At 37.7% G+C, this 19,226-nt stretch overlaps 1 protein-coding gene across 4 annotated transcripts; it reads left to right on the top strand.

Moving 5' to 3' along the window:
• Nucleotides 1-1,853: 1,853 nt before the first annotated feature.
• On the top strand, nucleotides 1,854-18,923 carry anln (anillin, actin binding protein). 4 transcript variants are annotated; one of them, XM_055225183.1, is made up of 24 exons: nucleotides 1,854-2,112; nucleotides 4,028-4,178; nucleotides 4,978-5,382; nucleotides 6,705-7,012; nucleotides 7,315-7,606; nucleotides 8,056-8,258; nucleotides 9,501-9,605; nucleotides 9,684-9,792; nucleotides 10,085-10,416; nucleotides 10,565-10,692; nucleotides 10,771-10,912; nucleotides 11,360-11,495; nucleotides 12,025-12,207; nucleotides 12,332-12,461; nucleotides 12,539-12,587; nucleotides 12,963-13,016; nucleotides 13,112-13,156; nucleotides 13,975-14,026; nucleotides 14,105-14,217; nucleotides 14,641-14,694; nucleotides 16,777-16,863; nucleotides 16,940-17,047; nucleotides 17,385-17,557; nucleotides 17,971-18,923. In XM_055225183.1, the coding sequence occupies exons 1-24, from the start codon at nucleotides 2,095-2,097 to the stop codon at nucleotides 18,083-18,085; spliced, it is 3,492 nt and encodes a 1,163-aa protein (XP_055081158.1). In that variant the 5' UTR covers nucleotides 1,854-2,094; the 3' UTR covers nucleotides 18,086-18,923. The 4 variants fall into 4 exon arrangements, with proteins under 4 accessions (XP_055081158.1, XP_033831271.1, XP_055081159.1 ...); XM_033975380.2 differs by lacking the exon at nucleotides 13,112-13,156; XM_055225184.1 differs by lacking the exon at nucleotides 14,641-14,694.
• The last annotated feature ends 303 nt before the right edge of the window (nucleotides 18,924-19,226 follow it).

Genomic DNA, 19,226 nt, shown 5'->3' with positions numbered 1-19,226 from the left:
GCAGCACTGGATGGATAAAGGACTGTGGTCTCTACGCCATCTGGTGGATGAGCAGGGAAACTGGTGAGAATTTGTGGTCGTTATCAATATAACATACAAAAGGTCAGAATACAACAAAATCTGCAATGCAATTCCTCAAACTGTAAAACTATTGAATTTTAACCTGACCTGCTCCCAGTTCCACACTGAATATATCTGAACAAAATGTTTTAGAAAAAAAGGCATAAAACAAAATTCTCCATAAACATCTAAACAATCATTTATATCCCATAAAAACACATTTTGTGAATGTCACATTGAAACTACTGAACATCTTTTTTTTAATCAATGCATGTTTACAGAGACATTCTGGGAAGACCTCTGGGATTGGACAGGTTAACATGGGACAATATTCATTTTGCCATCAAAATGAAGGACTTGCAAACAAAAATGTTTTTATTTTTTATTTTTTATTGTTATCAAAGTATTCATTCATGCAAATGGGAAAAGGTAAAGCCTGTTTTTACTGTATTTAAAAGACAATTGGAAGGAAACTCAATAAAACCGTTAAATGTGTGAACTGTGAAAGTATCTAAACTATCTCTCTTGGAAACTTTTGAAAATCTGCAATACACCTCTAACCTCTGAATTTTTGATATACCCCTAAGCTGGTAAGTCCATTCACCCCTGCTCCCATAAGAAACAATGGCAAGAAAATGATTGAAAATGAAATTTGAGTCAAACTACTTTTGTATTTTTAACACCAATTTCTCTAAACTTATGTGTCAGATTGCACTTTTAAGATACACAGTTAAAAAACATCCTAAAATGTCTACAGAGGGCTTTATTTCATTCAGAAATCCACCATAGTTGTCATATCTGTCTCCCCAACTGCTCTCGGAGAAAGCAATATAAAATGATAATGAGCTGTGGAACAACCCAATAAGCTGCTGAGTCTCTACTGGTACATACATTTATCACACTATAGTGTATAATACATTACATTACACTGTATTTACCATTTTAATCGCTCCATAGGTTTAACATTAGACTAAGTGAAAATCCTCTGAGATGTGATCACACAATCCTGAGTTCTACTGACCCAAAATCATTCAAGTTCTTATTTGGATTAAAATGTTTCCACAATTTCCTGGACAAAGAAAAGACATCCCATCTCCCTTGAGTAAACTACAGACACATCAACAGAGACAGGAAAAATGCTGTATTAAGCAGTCAGCATGTACGTGTAAGTAGTTACCCCTTTATTCTCCAAACCACTGGAAACAAGGCTATTGTCTCCTGCAGGTGTCCCCATCCCCTCTCTGAGTCCTGGTCCAGCTCAGAACCAGGAAATCCTAGAGACTCCACAGATTAAAGAAGAGGCAGAAGAACAGAGCATCAAACAGGAGGAAGAGCAGCCACAAATGTGAGGCTCCACCGCGTAAAAAAAATCCTCTAACTGTGTTCTTAACCCTTCATCATCATCATCTATCATGCAAATAGCAATGTCTGAAATATCCTTAATAAATTGTTCTAAATTTGTATTTGTATTTTGATTTAGCCTTTTGTTAAAATGAATTACACATTTTCTACCACTTCACTTTTTTTTAGTATTGTGTCCAATACTGTTAAGTGCGTAACAGTTCTGAATTCATTATTGTTTAATATTCAATTCAGTTGACCAAAGTGCCTCACATAAAAAGTCTACACACAATAAAAAAAACACAAAAAAACACAAATACACATAATACAATGCAGAGTAAAAGAACAATAAAACATCAAGCTATTCTGTCAAGCTAGTATTACTTAAAAAATGCAAATAGATTTATGGTCAGTAAAATATAAAGGCCCAATCCTTGCCCCTGATTGGCTCCACGGACTTCCGGTGAGCAGTTGGAGCATGCGCAGTAACCGCAGCGCTGAAATTCAAATTTTGAACTGACGTTGTTTTGCACAGAGAGAGCAGAGCAGAGCCAGAACAGAAGCAACGGCAGGGAGAGGACAGGACAGGACCGAGAGCCCCTTGTGTCTTGTTTGTAGGCACATTATTCCGTACTAGACTTGTAATATACGTACATTCCGAAACATCGTTGGATCGGTGATACGTTCTCCAATATGGATCCGTTTACTGAGGTGAGTGTTGGCTAACCTAGCATGTGTGCAACGAATCCTGTAATGCTGTGACAAATGCTAACAGAGTCGTTTGTATTGTATTAATTTTTTAATCAGGCGCATTGTGCAAACGTTTTGGTCTATGGCTAACTTTATATGTATCATTTGATTGTTTTGATCCGTGCGTATATTCAATATTCAAAGTTAAAGTTCAGTAACGCAATACAATAATGACGTGTCACGTGTTATGGTCTTTGTTTTGTTGTAATATTTTCCATTCTAAAAAAAATGATCAAAACGTACACGCTTACAAATTTTTAAAATATTACGATTATTTTACTTGATCTTGATCAATCATTAATCATTTCTTTTTTATATCCTATGCAAGAAAATGAAGTATGTTTCCTGGTTCATGGGTTTCAGAATGATGAGAAATTAGGACTTGTCATAGGGATACTGAACACTAAATAAAATACATCTGGGAGAAAGTCCTCAAAATGTTGCATATAACAGAAAGTTGAAACCTTTGAATTAGCATCTCACCTCACCAGTGCTTTCCCCTTTTGCTAGATCTGTTTTTGCCCCTATAAGTAGATGTGATCATGCCTTTTCTGTGTCAGCCTTCCACAGCCAGTAGAATTCAAATTTGAAGGAGAGGCTCATGGCTTCGGAATGCAGTAAAAAGTGACTTGAGGTTTTCCACTCTGCTCCCTGGAATGTGTTTGGGCTTGCAGCTAACGTACAGCACTATTCATCACATCGTGTGACAGGCTGGCAGTGTGTGAGAGTCAAATGAGGGAGGGTCAAGTGGAGGGAAAGGGAAGGGCAGGACAAACAGATGTCTTTATCTATTTTAGTTTAGACAAGGCTTCTGGGTTAGTCCAACTAGGGTGCGTAAAGAAAATAAAACTGACTGCACCCTGGCTTCCGCAGTTAGACATGGATGCATATGCTGAAATGTTTCCTGATTTTCTCTTGTAATCAACTGGGGTGGCAGTAGTATAATGTTAAGCAATGGTCAAAGAACTGTAGGGTACACAGTCCAATTCTCACTTAAGCACATACTTGGAGATACTTAACCAAGAAAACCATATTGCTTGTTTTTTTGTTTGTTTTTTTTAATCTGGCAAATTATTAATACTAGTTTGCTCTGGCCAAGTCCTGATAAAAAAAAATGGAGTAGTTGACTGTAAGCTTCTCACACAAACCCAAAAAGCTTGGTTTTCCTTTTTTGAGGTTTCAGATTTAGTATAGCGAATGCATTACGTATTGTAGATGGGCGGCAATTTTGAGGAAGTTACTGACAGTAAATAATTTGAATGAGCACTTGTTTTTAAGGTTGTCATATATCACGTAATGGGTTTGAGAGATTTTGTCACACCCCCTTTTTAGTTAACTAATCCGTTGGCAGTAGATCAAGAATTTCTACTACAGGCCTAGTATTTTAATAGAGAATCTTGTACATGTAGATAGCTGGGGCTCTCCAATCTGATTTTTATTTTTTTTAAATTTGTGTGCCCTGAACAGAATCCTACTTTTTTAAACATGTATCAGCAGTTTAATCACAATCTCAGTACTTTCCAAAAAATCATAATGAGATTGTGTTTGTTTTTTTCAAAATTGCGCAGATTTACTTGTCATTGTTGTAGGGGGTTTTCCTTGTATATTATGATTTACTGATGAATACTGGTAAAGTATGTGAGTCAATATTACAAGAACTGGATATTAAAAAAAAAAAAAAACAAGCTTCATTTTAATGTGACAACAGTTCACTATTATTTACATCACGAAAGAAAATACTATAGAAAAGATGTTGCTTCTATATTTCATAAAATATTGTCTCAATACATTTGGTTAATCCTAACATTCCTACATGCCAGATAAAATACTTGGTTTGATCTCAACGGAAATAACACAGTTCTTTTTTCTGCTGCAGAAACTGTTGGAGCGGACTAGGGCTCGTCGTGAGAACCTGCAAAAGAAACTAGCAGAAAGACCAAACGCTGCAAACCGACAAATGGTGAAACGACCCAGAGAGCCACTGACAGAGACCAACAGTTTAATATGTGAACCTCCTGTCGATAAAGGTAGAATCTAACTACAACGTCATCTTACTATATATCTGAAATGAGGGTGGGCAATATGACAAAAAAATCATCACAGTTTTTGATTTAGTTTTGTCCAATTGAAAACTAATAAAATGTATTTCAATAGTAATTAACTTTAAAGTGCGTATGACAGGACTACTCATTTCTCTAAAGCATAGTTAACATCATTAGAGTTAAGATTTTACAAAACATTTTGCCTAGTTATTTCTAGTTTTGTAATTTTGGTGAAGGTTATAATTTTACTTCTTGGTTGGACACGGGCAGTGGATATGACTTATGTAGACTTATGTTGCCTAGCAACCATGACGTAAACAGCCAAAACTTGCCAAAAATGTGTATATGCCAAATCATAACTATTGTGTAATATAGGCAACATATTTATTTTGTTAAGTCAGAGTTTAATCCATCAGAAAAATGCCTTCCTTGTGCTTTTTTGTCTTAGATGGAATTGGTTACAGATGATGAAATAAGTCGAGGGATTCCATTTTAAAACTTAACTTGTCCTTTGAGCTATAAATGCTACACTTTCAAAATTCCAAAATCTTATGTTAAAAATTTCAGATTCAAATTTAAAGAGTAAAAAAAAAACTGCTTAGTGTGCCAGCCAATCAGCCGCAAAAGCAGCCAAAAATCTGAACTTTGCTCCAAATTGCTTTTGCTGATTATCTGTAGACCTGTTCATTAAAAAGGCCCCAAGCAGAGCATTGACTGAATCCTCATTAAAAATTTAACAGCATTGCATAGCAACCTGAAATGTTCAGTAATTGTCGTTTTTCAGTTCCACAGGCTACTGCCAAGCCCTCCCCTTCCAAGCGCAAATGTTCAGGTGAAAACCTGCAGCCCTCCAAAGTAGATGAGGAGAACAAGGAGCCAATGGTGCCACAGGCTTTGACCCCACTGCTCCAGGACCCTCCCACAGACAAGAAACCCCCCGTGGGCCCTGCCAGCATTAGGAGTACTCCCTCTATGGAGAGAGCAAGTCGGCCTAATGTCCCAACCGAAGTGGAGCAGGTGAGGAGAGCTGAGATCGAGCTGAACAGCAGGGAGGAGGAGAAGATGGAGGTCGCAACTTCACTGCACCAGAGCAGGACTGAGGAGGAGGAAAAGAATGTTCCATCTGCAACAGGCATGAGGTCGCGCCTACAGATGCTGGCCGACCAGAGGAAGTTCTGGGAGGCTGGGGGTAAGAGCAACAGCGCATATTAGAATACAAGATTTTATTTCAATTTTACAGCTTTAAGCCATGTTAGAATGTTGTTACCTCATCAAAAACATACCTGGAGTTGTGTTTTGCGTCATTCACAAACGTTTGAGTGATTCTGCATTACTACTTGGTCTACATCTCCCGCGATCAAAATGCTCAGCTCTACTTGAAGTTATAGGAGCTATCTTGTAAGTTGGGAGCTATCTTTTGTTCAGTAGAGCTCAGCAATCCTAGGGCTGAAATCATCCTAATGATTCTAATGAAGGTGTATGGAGTTTAAAAACACAGTGGATTTTCTTTTGATGAGGAAACATAATAAATCAGAAAATGTAGTAATATAAGCCATTTAATTGATACTTTGCAGTTACATTATACTGGGGGTGTTCTACATGTATGTGCACAGCTGAATCTTCAACAGTTACCATGGTGACACAATGAACATATTAGCAAACACCAACAAGAAGGGTTTGAGATTGTCTGAAACTCAAGAGAAAATAAGAAATCAATTTTAAAGATATTTTTTCAGGAGTCTGTGATCAATACAAGCATTCATGGTCATGTTTAGGCGTTTGATTTTTCAACTAAAAAGGTGATGGTGACTAACTCAAAACTGTTGGCTAATGCTAGCTAATTAGCTATAACTAGCTATCTTTGAGGGACCTGTTTAACAGCACAAATCATCTCACCTGTTCTAGTTCCAACTAAGTCAGTTCTGTCTGAGGCGTGGTTAGACTTTAATCTAAGATTTATTTTAACACACTCTGACCAGACAGAGCATGCCTATAGTTAGCATCAACACCCCCAAAGAACGTTGATAGTATCAGTATGAGAAGTACTCATGGCCTTTGACCCAAAGCAATGTTCCACAGCTAATCTCTCCAAAAATGATTTATAATTTGTCGTTACACTATACTTTATTTAAAATTTCTCATGATTTCAAAACTGCATTAAATTATTTTTAATCAGTCACACAGTTTAGCAAATTGAAGCCACTGTTAAAACAAGATATCCCAGATATATATCTTTATTTTATTATACTGTATTTAAAGTTACAGTATGTAACTTCTGCACATCACATGCATGATTCCATAAACAGAACGTTAAAAGCATACTTTGGAACATTTTCCATGGAGAAGTTTTATAATCATACTGTGAAGATTATAGCCAAAGCAACAACATTTCCATGGAAATGGTAAGATAAGGTTTGTGGTGATGCAAAACATTTGTTAATACACTTGTTGAGTTACAATAAGGTGCGTGAGTTTATCTGACTATTCTTTCGTGACATCTGACCATGGCAGACCCAGAAGTGGTTCCAGACTGCGCCCCCCTCTCCATGCTGAAGAGACAGCCAGACGTGCCTCCTAGCTCCACCCCCTCTTTGTCCTCGGGGGCTCCTGTAGGACGTAAAGGCAGACTGGCTAACCTGGCTGCTACCATCTGCTCATGGGAGGATGACCTGAGCCACGCTAACATCCCCAAACAAACTGCACCAGAGAAACCCTCCTCTGTCCATAAAGCTCCAAGCAGAGAGGCTAACAGCAGTGTGACATCTGCTGGTCCTTTGGTGACAACTGCTCAAGACAAATCTATGACAAAAACTAATCAGGTAAGCTGTTTTCACAAAAACATTAGTATTGCTGCTAAGACTATTTTCATACATTGTGAACATAAAGAGACTACACCACTATCAACACAATTTGTGACCTTTATTCAAAATGCTCCTGTATGTCTACATTTATATTCTATGAAGAAGTCTTCAGTGATTCTCTTACCAATTCAAATTAAAAAGGTAAAAAAGTACACTTGGGTTATTTGATGTACTTTGCAGGCATCTAATATTATCGTAACTTTCATACCACTACTGTAAATGCGAGGTATATAATAAGTGATTTTTCTATTCCTTTTCAGTCCATTATAAACTCTCCAGTGAAAGCCAGCCGTGCGATCCCCCCCAGTCCTCAAAAGGCCGAAGCCCCTCCTGTTACACCGTCAGCTCAGAGTCCTCAGAAGATCTCTAGGCACGAGCTATCCTCCTCCAGTCCACAGAAGGATACCCCCAAACCTTGTCCCCAGAGCCCCCTGAAGAACCACCTCTCCGCCCAACCTCTGGGGGTGGCGCCCAGCCCACACAAACCAGAAATCCGGGTCAAACCTGCTGACCTGAGCGCCAGTTATCAGGAGAAGACCACTGGAACTCCTAGTAAGTTGTATTAAAATGGACCAGATCATTTTCATTTTGGCTTCATTTATTCATATGTGACATTTTTACCACATTCAATAGATATAATATTTTGTTTTAAGTTGTTAAATTAGGACTATTCCCATGGCAATTTTCATGCATGTGTGCTTTTTGCATTTTTGTTGCAACCAATCACATGTGTGCAAGACTAGAATAGTTGATGGATGTTGCGTGAAGTGTCTTGCACCCTAGCACAACTGCAGTATGTGCTAATTCCCTAAGACAAAGTTTGCACCAGCTTTCTATTTGGTTGGTGGTGGAATGCACTGAAATAGACAAAGTTTACTTTTCTCAAAATACTTGCATGGTCAGTTGTATATAATGTCGTCAAAGTACTTTTACAATTTGCTCACCTTTTACAACATTTGTGTACATTTTACACCAATTAAATTAAATTTTATTTCCTGAAGGTGTGAAGTCTTTTCTGGAACGCTTTGGAGAAAAATGCAACGAGCGTGCCAACCCGAGCACTCCAGCAGGGAGCAGAAGTCAGCCAAAGACTCCCACAATGACCTCGGCAGTGACCCCAAACACCAGGCTGGTCCAGGAGAAACTCCGTGCTGCCCAGACCACCAAAACCACATCTGCCGACCTCACCCAAAGACACAAGATGGTGATCTGGACGCATTTACAGTATTTTACAAATGAAACCCAATATTCCCTGAGAACATGTGAACAATACATGACTAAATTCATAGCTTACTTAATACAACTACACAATAACTTACCCTTATGTAATAGATAACCTCAGGCCATGTCAAACTAGGGTTGTCAAAAGTATCAGAAGATGCTAATCAATACTAAAACTAGTATTGAAAAAAGATACTCATTTGAGGAACTATTGATTCTAAAAAAGTCACTGACAGAAATGAGCCTTTCCTGAATATCTTTAGAATGATTCTGAGCTGTATCAGAACAAGTATAAGACACATAGACCAGTATGTTCCCATGGACCACTATGGAACCTACCTGGACAATTGAGGGATTACACAGATATAAGGCCATGTGGTAATATAAAATAAAGTACTACCATTTAATGTAGAAAATCACATTCTATGGCTAGTGCTTTATTATCATGGAATCTTTATTAATGAGTCTACTACGTAGTATCGAAATCGAGTTTGAAATTTTAGTATCCTAATCCCTTAATTAAGTAGTTGCCAAGCCTGAATCATTAATTTATAATGCACCAATAGTCTATTAAGTCTTTGTTATTAAGGCTTAATGTACATTTGTAACTTTTTCCATATTTGCCACTGAATTTTATTACTGTTTATTTTTGGTTAATTCTTTAAACATTACAATATATTATGCAAAATTGACTTGTGAACATTTAAGCTATGTTTTAATTCTGTTACCTCCTCAAAAACATGCATAACCCTTTACTAATAGACAGACTATATGTCTCCAAAACTACCTTGTGATGTCATGAAGTGGTAGTTTTCAAGTTAATGGCTACCTTTTAACTTTTTGTTTTCCCCCAAATCATTAAGGCAGGCAATTCTAGGGCTGAAATTATCCAAATGATTCTAGTGAAGGTGTATGGAGTTTAAAAACACAATGGAGCACATCCTGTATTATCACATGACATCACAAGGTGGAAGAAAGTGTTTTCTGTTTGAGAGAAGACAGCCTAAATATGCAGGGTTTGTGTGTTAAGGAAATATTATCAAAAACATGCCTATAGTTGTGTTTTGTTTCATTTACATGTTTATCAAAAACATGCCTATAGTTGTGTTTTGTTTCATTTACAACATAGACTTTATTGATTCACAAAGGAAACTGCTTGCACACAGTAGCTTATAGGGCCCATATTGTGCCATTTTCTAATAACAAGCATATTTATTACTTTCAGGAGCGTGAGTCGGAGCTGGCTCTGATCCGAAACCGTTTCCAGAAGGCCAACAACATGTGGAAGAACAAGGACGAAGGACCGGACAAGACAATCAGAGAGACGGTGGTCAGCAAAGTCCTATATTATCATAGAACACCAAATATGTGTTTACAAAAAGGTGAATGAATTTTTCTTTTGCCTCAGAAACCAAAAAGCACATCAGAGGAGAGCGAGGCACCTTCCTGTCACTCAGATGAGCCAACAGGGCCTTCTGTTGACAAAAGTCAGAGCCCCACCAAAAGTATTCGATCAGGTACTTTACATTTCAGTGCTACTTTTTGAGAGTGATCAAGATTGCCACAATGTTTGTTTGGTCATTTACATAATAGATTTATTTAAGTCAGGATTGTGGATATGCCAGCACGGTTGGTTAGGATGCATGTTTTTGTACGTTTTCCCAACATCTAAAGAAACATGCCTTTTAATTTTTTTTGCAGTAGAGCTTTAATTTGTACTACAGAATGTTACTCAACAATAAAAAATATGTAACCAAAGCAATGCAACGTTTGTTTTTTCTACTAAAATTCCCCAAAACTTTTTTTTAGGATTTCTGGATTCGCCTCCAGCTTCAACGTCTAGCCCTCTAAAATCAGTCAGCCAAATTGTTGTAGAACCTGTCAATGAATGCCTAGAAGAAGAGAAGAAACAGGAAGAGGAAGTGAATGAAACAGAGATGAACGTGGACGGATCTGTGACCAGTGAGCAGAACGTGGATGCCTCCATCAACTCCGCCGTAATCAACGAGCTGTTCCAAGGAGTCCTGGAGCAGAGCGAGGAGGAAGAGGAAGAAGACCCTCTGAACATCTCCTCCATGTCTCTGCTTGCTCCGCTGGTTGAGACTGTGGCGGCCGTGGCAAAGAGTCCGGATGGGATGATGGTATGTAGGATAAATTACTATGTATCAGTATATTTGATTCAAACTTTGCTGTGATTATCCACATTATGTACTCTTAATTGTAAAAAATGGAGAGTTTGATATGTTGTGGCATCATGTGAAATACTTATATTTTTCATTTTATTTGTAGACTTCAACCCCAGCCAGCTCATTCATTGTGAAGAGCCCTCTGGAGAAAACGCCAAAGACCAAACTGAGGCGGTCTCTTTCTTCAGACAGCATCCACGTCCTGAGCCCAGAGCATCGGCTGCCGTACAGGTACCACTGCTGAGACATTTGGAGCTATTATACAAAAAATAGCAGTTGTGAAGTAACCTGTGATCCCTTCTCTATTAGCATTGATGCATACAGATCCACCAGAGTGAAGGATCCAGAAAGGCCAAGCATAAAGCAAGTGATCGTGAGGAAAGAGGATGTGTCTCAGAGAGCAGAGGAACCACGAGGCTCCAACCTGTTCAGTGTTAAGCAGCGGATGAAGGTAGGCGCTCTACAAGCTTCCAGTTATATTTAGTGTTATGTAAGAGGAAACATAGCAATTTTTATACTTTTTTCTTTCATATGTAATAGATGGTTCTGTTTCATCCTCTCTGACATCCGGGATTCATAGAACCATGGATACTTATGCAACTTTTGTTTTGCATAATACATTTTTTTTTTTTAAGTTTCAGCCAATGACATTTTTGGTTACACATCAAAAGGAAAAAATAGCTGTCATTTAGGGCCCTTTTTATAGTCTCATTTCACTATTGTAAATAGAAGTTTTTAGTTTTAAAAAAAGGCAATTTGACATCTTTGAACCAGTATGTATTGTATAGTGATAATTCCCCTTCAAAAATCAGAGCAGTGGGCAGGGATAGGGAGTAAGAGAATAGTTTGTCAGAACATTCCTTCAACTTTCAGTTTCATTCATGTGTGACTGTTTCAGGTTTTGACCAATGAGATGAACCTGCAGCAGACAGTGATCCACCAGGCGAGCCAGGCTCTGAACTGCTGCACCGATGAAGAACACGGCAAAGGCTCACAGGTGGAGGCCGAGGCTGAGAGGCTGCTGCTGGTGGCAAGTGAGTCCATCCAAACCTATTCTGTATAGAACATGCTTTTGTGTTCATGGGCAAGGCCACCCACCTTGCCAGTGTGGATGTAGTATGGCTGCTTGGAGAGGCTGTTGGTTTATGAACTTTGGCAGCTGCATTTCTCTTGGTCTGTCCCTCTGCAGTAGTGGCAAATGGCTACCCTAACCCTAGCTCATTTATAATACCGGTATAAAAAAAAAAAAAATTATTATGGAATGGAGTAAGTAGGGTTGTTCCAGGAAAAATGAAATACTTCATAAAAAAACAAAAACTAAATCTTGTATGGAAACTAGATCCTCATTATTATCATTCGGTGCCGACTGAAATAAATCACATAAATACTGGATAAATATTGGACCTTTCCTGAGTAGTTGTAGAAGTCTTGATCTATATCTGAGCTAGTATAAGACCATATGAGTTGTATATTCTCCAGTACTGTACAAACACTTCAGTTGTACATCAAGCGTGCTGTGATTATAGTGTCGACACTATATTAACTCTATAATCTAACTTTCAGCTGAAAAGCGTGAGGTTCTGAAAGCCGAGCTGGACCGCTTGAAAGGAGACCCCTCTGGACAGAAGAAGGCCCCTGCTCCCCCTGACTCCACCGGGGTGTCTGCCACTCGGGGCTCCATCACTCTACATGAGCTCAGGCTGCCGCTCAAGGCTGATTTTGTCTGCTCCACAGCCAACAAGCCTGGTAAGAAACTGTTTGAAACTGTTTGAAATGTATCAACTTTGACATAGCCAGCAAGAATTTCCTAACTTCCTACTGGATATTAAGTGGTTGTTTTCATAATAGTTTATCTTGTTCTTTTTTGTAGAAGCGGCCAGTAAGCACTCGTTCTTTGTAATGATCCGGGCTGGGGCAGAGAACACAGTAGCTACTCCTTTAGCCAGCACACACAGAGGACTGAGTGGAGACACACTTACCTTCCCCACCAAATTCACCATGTAAGTACTTTAAACCTTTAATACTTTATAGCCATATCAGAATTATGTTTGGTTAGATAACTTTGTTTTCTTTTTAGGGCTGATGTCTCCAGTGACTTTCAAATTATGATCGAGGTGTACTGCTTGGTAAGTGGCTGCTCCTTGGCATGATTTATTTGCTGTGTTTTCCAGGAATGGAGAAGACTATGGTGGCCCTAAAAACTACCTAGACTCTAGCTTTGCATCAGAAAATTACATATCTTGTTAACTGTATTACCAATATAAAAAGTAACAGTACTGTTCAGAAAAGCCTGTTTAATATGCAAGTGATAGTAAGTGACACTTATACTCCACATATTCTTTGAGAGAAAATTAGAAATATTTAAACAAAAATAATAGTGATAGTAAAGCCCTAATGTGGAACTAAACTAAAAGGTGGTAAATACTGAATGTTTAAAATGTGGAATGACTAATGTTTCTTCGTTTTCTTTAGAAAAATCTCATATCAAATCTTGCTTTCAGGTCCAGAAGCGAGAGATGTGCGCTGACAAGAAGAAAAAAATCAGCAAGTCAAAGGTAAACATGGCTCTTTGCTTTCTGTTGGTTTACTACTTACTACTGAAGAGAAACAGTCCCTAAATAATTTTATAACCCTGGTCTGTCATGTTCAGATAATATGGCAGCAAGTGCACGAGGCCCATGATCTGTGTATGTCGGTATGAACTGTCAGCTTAGTCCCACGGGTGCTGCTGGGAAGCACTGGATCATGGGGGGAGAGGTCTTACACAGGGGTAAAAATAGTTCATGGGTGGCATTCACTTGGTGTAACATTCTATAAGACATTTTAAAATGGAGGACAGGGTAAAGCTATATGGCAGAATTAGCTAGGTAGTGTATTAATTATTTGACTATATCTACAAAAATATGAACTAACCAGTTTTAAGTGGCCCATATTATGCTATTTTCTGATCTATGTTTCTTGATCAAAAACGTACCTGGAGTTGTGTGAATGCAATGCAATACACGTTCAACACACAAACCCTGCATATTTAGGCTGTGTTCACTCTGTTCCACCTTGTGATATGTGGTAATGCAGGAAGTGCCCCAGTAATTTGAATAATTTCAGCTCTGGGATTGGCGATCTCTACTGAACAAAAAGTAAAAGGTCGCTGTTAACTGAAAACTGTGTCACATCACAAGGAGGAACAGCATTTTGAGATTTAGAGATGTAGACAGTCTAATAATGCAGAGTTACTCAAAAATGTGTGAAACAAAACAAAACTCCAGATGTGTTTTTGATGAGGTAATATTATAACATTATAATAAGAGTCAATTTTGTGTAATATAGGACCTTTAAGCCACTAGTTTAATATGATTACAAATATATTCTGGATTTTCTGTTTTCATATTTTTTTCTTTAAAGGTAGACATGTGTCTGAGATTTTTTACATCTAATTGTCTAAAATGTGAAGCTTTTTCTTTCAATTTATTAGAACTAAAACTAAATTGTTGCTCATATTATTATTTCCCATAGGCAATCACTCCAAAGAGATTCCTTGCCATTACGAAAAGTGGGCAGACACCAGGTATGTATATTATTTTAAGCTTATTTTTTATTTAAGCAAATGTATTTTTAAAGTAACCTATGCCTTTCCCTGCCCCAGTTGTTGCCAGTCCTGGTGGTCCAAATGCAGTCCGAACCAGTAACTTTATCTTGGTGGGGTCTCACAAACTCACCCTCTCCTCCATCGGGAAGAACAAGTTTCCCCTAGAGAAGGTAATGATGTTTTGTGTTCAATCTGCTGCACACATGCTTTTAAAAAGACCTATTGTGCTTGTGGCTGCTATATAGACATAATCTATGACGACTGTGAATCATTGTTATAATTTGGACATTTTTAAATTGAAATATTGATCTAACCCTGCTTAATAAAAGGAATAAGTTTGCTTATTCCTTCCACATTACAATATTTTTTACACTATGGATTATATTGTAATGCATTTTTCAGGTTTTAGGTCACCATTTCAGTAGGCATTTTTACACCACAACCTTGCTTCACACATTTCTAAACATGCCTATACTGCTGCTTTCCTGCACCTCTAGAATTCTTCATCAGTCCTGTCTGTAATTACGACATCAGAAAAGACCTGGCTCTTTCTCCCACAGTAATTTCTCCATTCACTTTATTTTTGTTTTTAGATCAAATGTGAAGGAAGTGAGAGAGAGCTTCTCGGTGACTCTTTTCTTAAACAGGTTACTGCTCCCTTTGCTATTGGCTGCTGCTTTGGGAATGTGCTGGGGCCACTAACCAAATCCTTTGCACATTAACGGTCCTATATAATGCAAACTAACTCCTATGAGCTTTTAATCATGTTATAATGTTGTTACCTCACTAGAAACAAACCTGGAATTGTTTTATTTTTTCCCATTCACACATGTTTCAGTAACCATTTATCATTAGTCTATATCTCCAAAGCTCAAAATGTTCTGTTCCACCTTGTGATGTCATGAAGTGGTAGTTTTTATATTAATGGCTACCTTTTACCTTTTAGGTCAGTAGAGATCAGCAATTGCAGGTCCAAAATTATCCAAATGATTCTAGTGAAGATGAATGAGTGTCGATGAGTGTCAATTCAATTCAATTCATTTTATTTTTGTAACACCCAAAATCACAACAACAGTTGTCTCGAAGGGCATTCATGTTTTGGTTGATGGGGGAAACCAGAGTACCCGGAGGAAACCCATCCAGACACGGGGAGAAACATGCAAAACTCCACACAGAAAGGCCTGGGCGACCCGGGGATCGAACCAAACCTTCTTGCTGTGAGGCATGAGTGTTGCCACTCAGCCACCGTCCTGCCTACACACAAAAACAAACAGGAAAATCACAGTGGAGCACTTTCTGTATCACCACATGACATCACAAGGTGGAATAGTGTTTTCAGTTTGAGAGAAGAACTCAGCCTAAATTAATACAAAGATACTTAGGTCCATTTAAAATATTAAAAACTGGATCAGGTGTGATTATAAATGTTTACCACCAGATTATTAAAATACATTAGTGGCACCAATGTATCTAGTTTCACATGTCCTTGAAATGTATTCAGTTTTTGGGAAGCAAAATGACTAAAAGCTGACACATAATGATGGCCAACCTACTTTTTTATAGAGTGTACAGGGATGAGTTTTAAATTTATCAAATGAGTGAAATGGTGTATCTAAAGGTTTCAAAGTAGAGACTGAAGTCTGCATATTTATTATATCACCATAATCTAGCACACAAAGAGAGGTTGCTTGAATATTTTTTCTGGAATTCGTTGGGATACAAGATTTTCTAAAGTCATAATTTTGATTTTAAACTGCTACATAATTCCGAGATATGTATTACATCAAGCCAAAACCCAAGATATTTATAGGTGGCGACTCTTTCAAAATTGATGTGTCTGCAAATCTTTATACACTTAAGTGATTTGTAGATTTGTAGCTCAATGTTCACCATTATTATCCAAAACATCACGTATGGATTTAAAATGCATATTAAAAGCATCACCTATTTCCTCTTTAGAATTTTCAACAGCTGAATTCAATAAAATATTGCCTGGTAATAGTATAGTAGGTTCTGAGATAGATCTTGCTGTCCTTTGCCAGATTTCCATGACTATCAGCATAGAGATGAACTAAGAAGTTTGATAAGGATCTTTTTTCCTTTTTTTTTTTTTTTTAATCTAAATTTAACACAATTTGGCCAGAAAAGAGCTGACTTAGCTGGAATTGCAACAGGGGAGCTGATTTGTACTGTTAAGCAAGTCAGAGGCATTAAATTAGTTACAAACTAGCTACCATCAGCTAACAGTTTTTTCATCTTTTTGCTGTAAATCAAATATCTAAACAGGACCATGAACGCTTACATTGACCACAGGCTCCTGAAAATGTTGTTTTATATCCATTTTGTATCTTAAAACTTACCAGGCTGTCTTAGCTAATGAGTGCTTTGTGTCAACATGGTAACTTTTAAAGATTCCGCCATACACATATATGTAGAACACCCCCAGAGTGATGTCACAGCAAAGTATTAGTATGCAGGGTTTGTGTGTTAAATATGTGAATGAAACAAAACACAACCTTGGCTATGTTTTTGATGAGGAAACAACATTAGAACATATCTGAAAATGGTGTAATATTGGCCTTTTAACTGATGACTTCAACTGATTCAGAGCTTCTTGATTGTGCTTTTGAAGAGAGCTTGAATAACTTTTTTGTTTGATTAAACCCAGACTTGTAATAATAATAATAATAATTGGCAAATTTGTTGACCCAAATCACTTTCTGATCTAGGTGCCCTTCCTATGCCCCCTGGAGGGTCACATCTACATGAAGCTGCAGTGTGAGGTGGGCTCCAATGTGGAAGAGAAGGGCTTCCTGGTGAGTGTCAAATGGATGGCACTTGTGTAAAGTACTTGTGTATGCCAGTATTGATGATTGAAATGTCATTCCACAGACCATGTTTGAGGATGTGAGTGGGTTCGGAGCGTGGCACAGAAGGTGGTGTGTCCTCTCGGGATACTGCATCTCCTATTGGACCTATCCCGATGATGAAAGGAGAAAGGTGAGATGAGACTACAACTTTCTCACATTTGCCATGTGCTGCTAGTTCATATATCAAGTTTATCATAGGTGAGACCTGGTTTAGTTTTGGTTTTGACCTGCTGAAGTATTTTTATTTTATTTTTTGTATGTTTATTTTATTTAGGGCTGGACACCTTAAATGTTTGTTGGTTCCAGTGCCAAATTGATTCCCAATTTACAACATATTTGTGCACCTAAAATGGCATATCCTAATAATGTTAATTTCCATTACAGAAATTTTTTATTTTGTATTTGCTATGTGTCATTGTTGTCATGTTGACTAGGATATTTTTAGTAATTCCTTCGCATCTCATCAGGCTCCCATTGGCCGCATCAACCTGGCCAACTGCACAAGCAAGAAGGTGGAGCCAGCCAACCGCGAGTTCTGTGCCCGTCCCAACACATTTGAGCTGATCACAGTGAGGCCGCAGAGGGAGGACGATCGCGAGACACTGGTCAGCCAGTGCATGAACACCATGTGTGTCACCAAGTGAGTGCCCCCCAAATCAGAATGGGCTGGGTTTACCTGACATCACTGCATAATATATGTCTAGACTCAAAATACAGATGGCTTGATCAGGATAATGTAATTAATGTTATTGATGTAATTAATCAACTGATGGTAAAAGCTGGATTTTGGGAAAGCCAACTCACTCCATGCATTATTTTTTTCTGCTGTTGTCCATATGAATCTTTATAATCCACATACACCAATGACCGATTAATTGAGACATCAACACAGTATTAAAAGTTGGACTGTAAAATTTATCGCAATAGTGAATTGTAGAAATGGGTTTAGTTCTGTGTTCCATCTGAAGTTTTTAAAAATTACTAATGCAATTATATACTAAACAATTACTGCTACTCGCAAGATGATTAATAACCATGTTTTTGCCTCCACAGAAACTGGCTTAGCGCGGACACCAAGGACGAGAGGAATTTGTGGATGAAGAAACTGAACCAGATTTTGATGGATTTAAGAATGTGGCAACCAGACTCCTGCTGCAAACCATTATAAAGACCCCAGCCCTGCTTTGGACTGTCAATACCAACACATGCAATTACTAAGTGCAATATCACATGACAATTGTTGAATATTTTAACTTGGGATTATTATTTTACGAACTGATTAACCACAAATATATTTTACAGAAATGGGATGAGTAAATAAAGCCATACATTGAAACATTTCAGTATTTTGTGAAAGTCTGAGGGAAGATTTTCAGCAAATAATGATCACAATTGTCGGTGTGCTAACAATTTTATATGGATGCAGACGAGTGTGCATGGCTTTGACTATTATGAGACCTGATATTTGTGTGTAAATGGGTTTTGAATTTACTAAATAATTTTAATATGATTCACAACTGCTGTATATTTTATCCTGCATGACAGCATGGCTCGCAGCACAGGTTTTTATCTTATTCTAAAAATGTTTACTGATTGCGGCAGGACTTTTGATACAATATATTCTTCCGGTTGGAATTTCCTATATCTGTTATTTTTTAATGTTTACTTCTCATTGGGCAGGTCTGTTGCATGCTATTCAGTAATATTTTGTCACTAAATGCAAATTGATGTATACACTGTTGCTATACATGGGGACAGAGATTTCTATATTTTTTTGTTTTGGACACAAACTGCAGTGGGAACTATTCACAACATTTGCAACAGACTAGGACCTGTCTTTTGGCTCTAATTTTAAGTGTTCTTTTACTTGTGGAGATAAAAGATGGCTGACTTAATACTTGTTGATGAACACGAGTGCCTAATGTCTATTCACAAGTTGTATACATTTCAGCTTGCCAGGTATTGTATAACACTGAGCAATAATAAATACCTGCTTTGGAATGCAATTTGCAACCTATGTTTTCAATACTTTTCTACATGTTTTAATGGAACTAATTGTGAATGATTAAATTCTAAATTAAATCTATGAGATCCTAATCACAAGATTGCAAATACTGGTCAATCATTTTATACTATGAGAGCATGTCAGTTCAGGGAAGGTGGAAGTGTCTTGGCTAGGGATATGTCTATATTAAATGATTGGAGGGTGGAATCAAGGCCAAAAACAATTATATATAATTCTAAAACTACTTCTGTTTTATCCTTATTTAGTTGGTGCATATTTACATTCCAATCAGAAACTACTACTA

This window comes from Periophthalmus magnuspinnatus, chromosome 11, assembly GCF_009829125.3.
Source record: "Periophthalmus magnuspinnatus isolate fPerMag1 chromosome 11, fPerMag1.2.pri, whole genome shotgun sequence".
Classification (NCBI taxonomy): Eukaryota; Metazoa; Chordata; class Actinopteri; order Gobiiformes; family Gobiidae; genus Periophthalmus; species Periophthalmus magnuspinnatus.
The sequence above is the reverse complement of the archived record's forward strand: the minus strand, read 5'-3'. Positions and strand labels throughout refer to the sequence as shown.

Coding starts and splice junctions, on each gene's coding strand:
- anln (XM_055225183.1), top strand. Junction 10,693..10,770: donor GAGCATCGGCTGCCGTACAG/GTACCACTGCTG, acceptor CTTCTCTATTAG/CATTGATGCATACAGATCCA. Junction 13,017..13,111: donor AAAAAATCAGCAAGTCAAAG/GTAAACATGGCT, acceptor TGTCATGTTCAG/ATAATATGGCAGCAAGTGCA.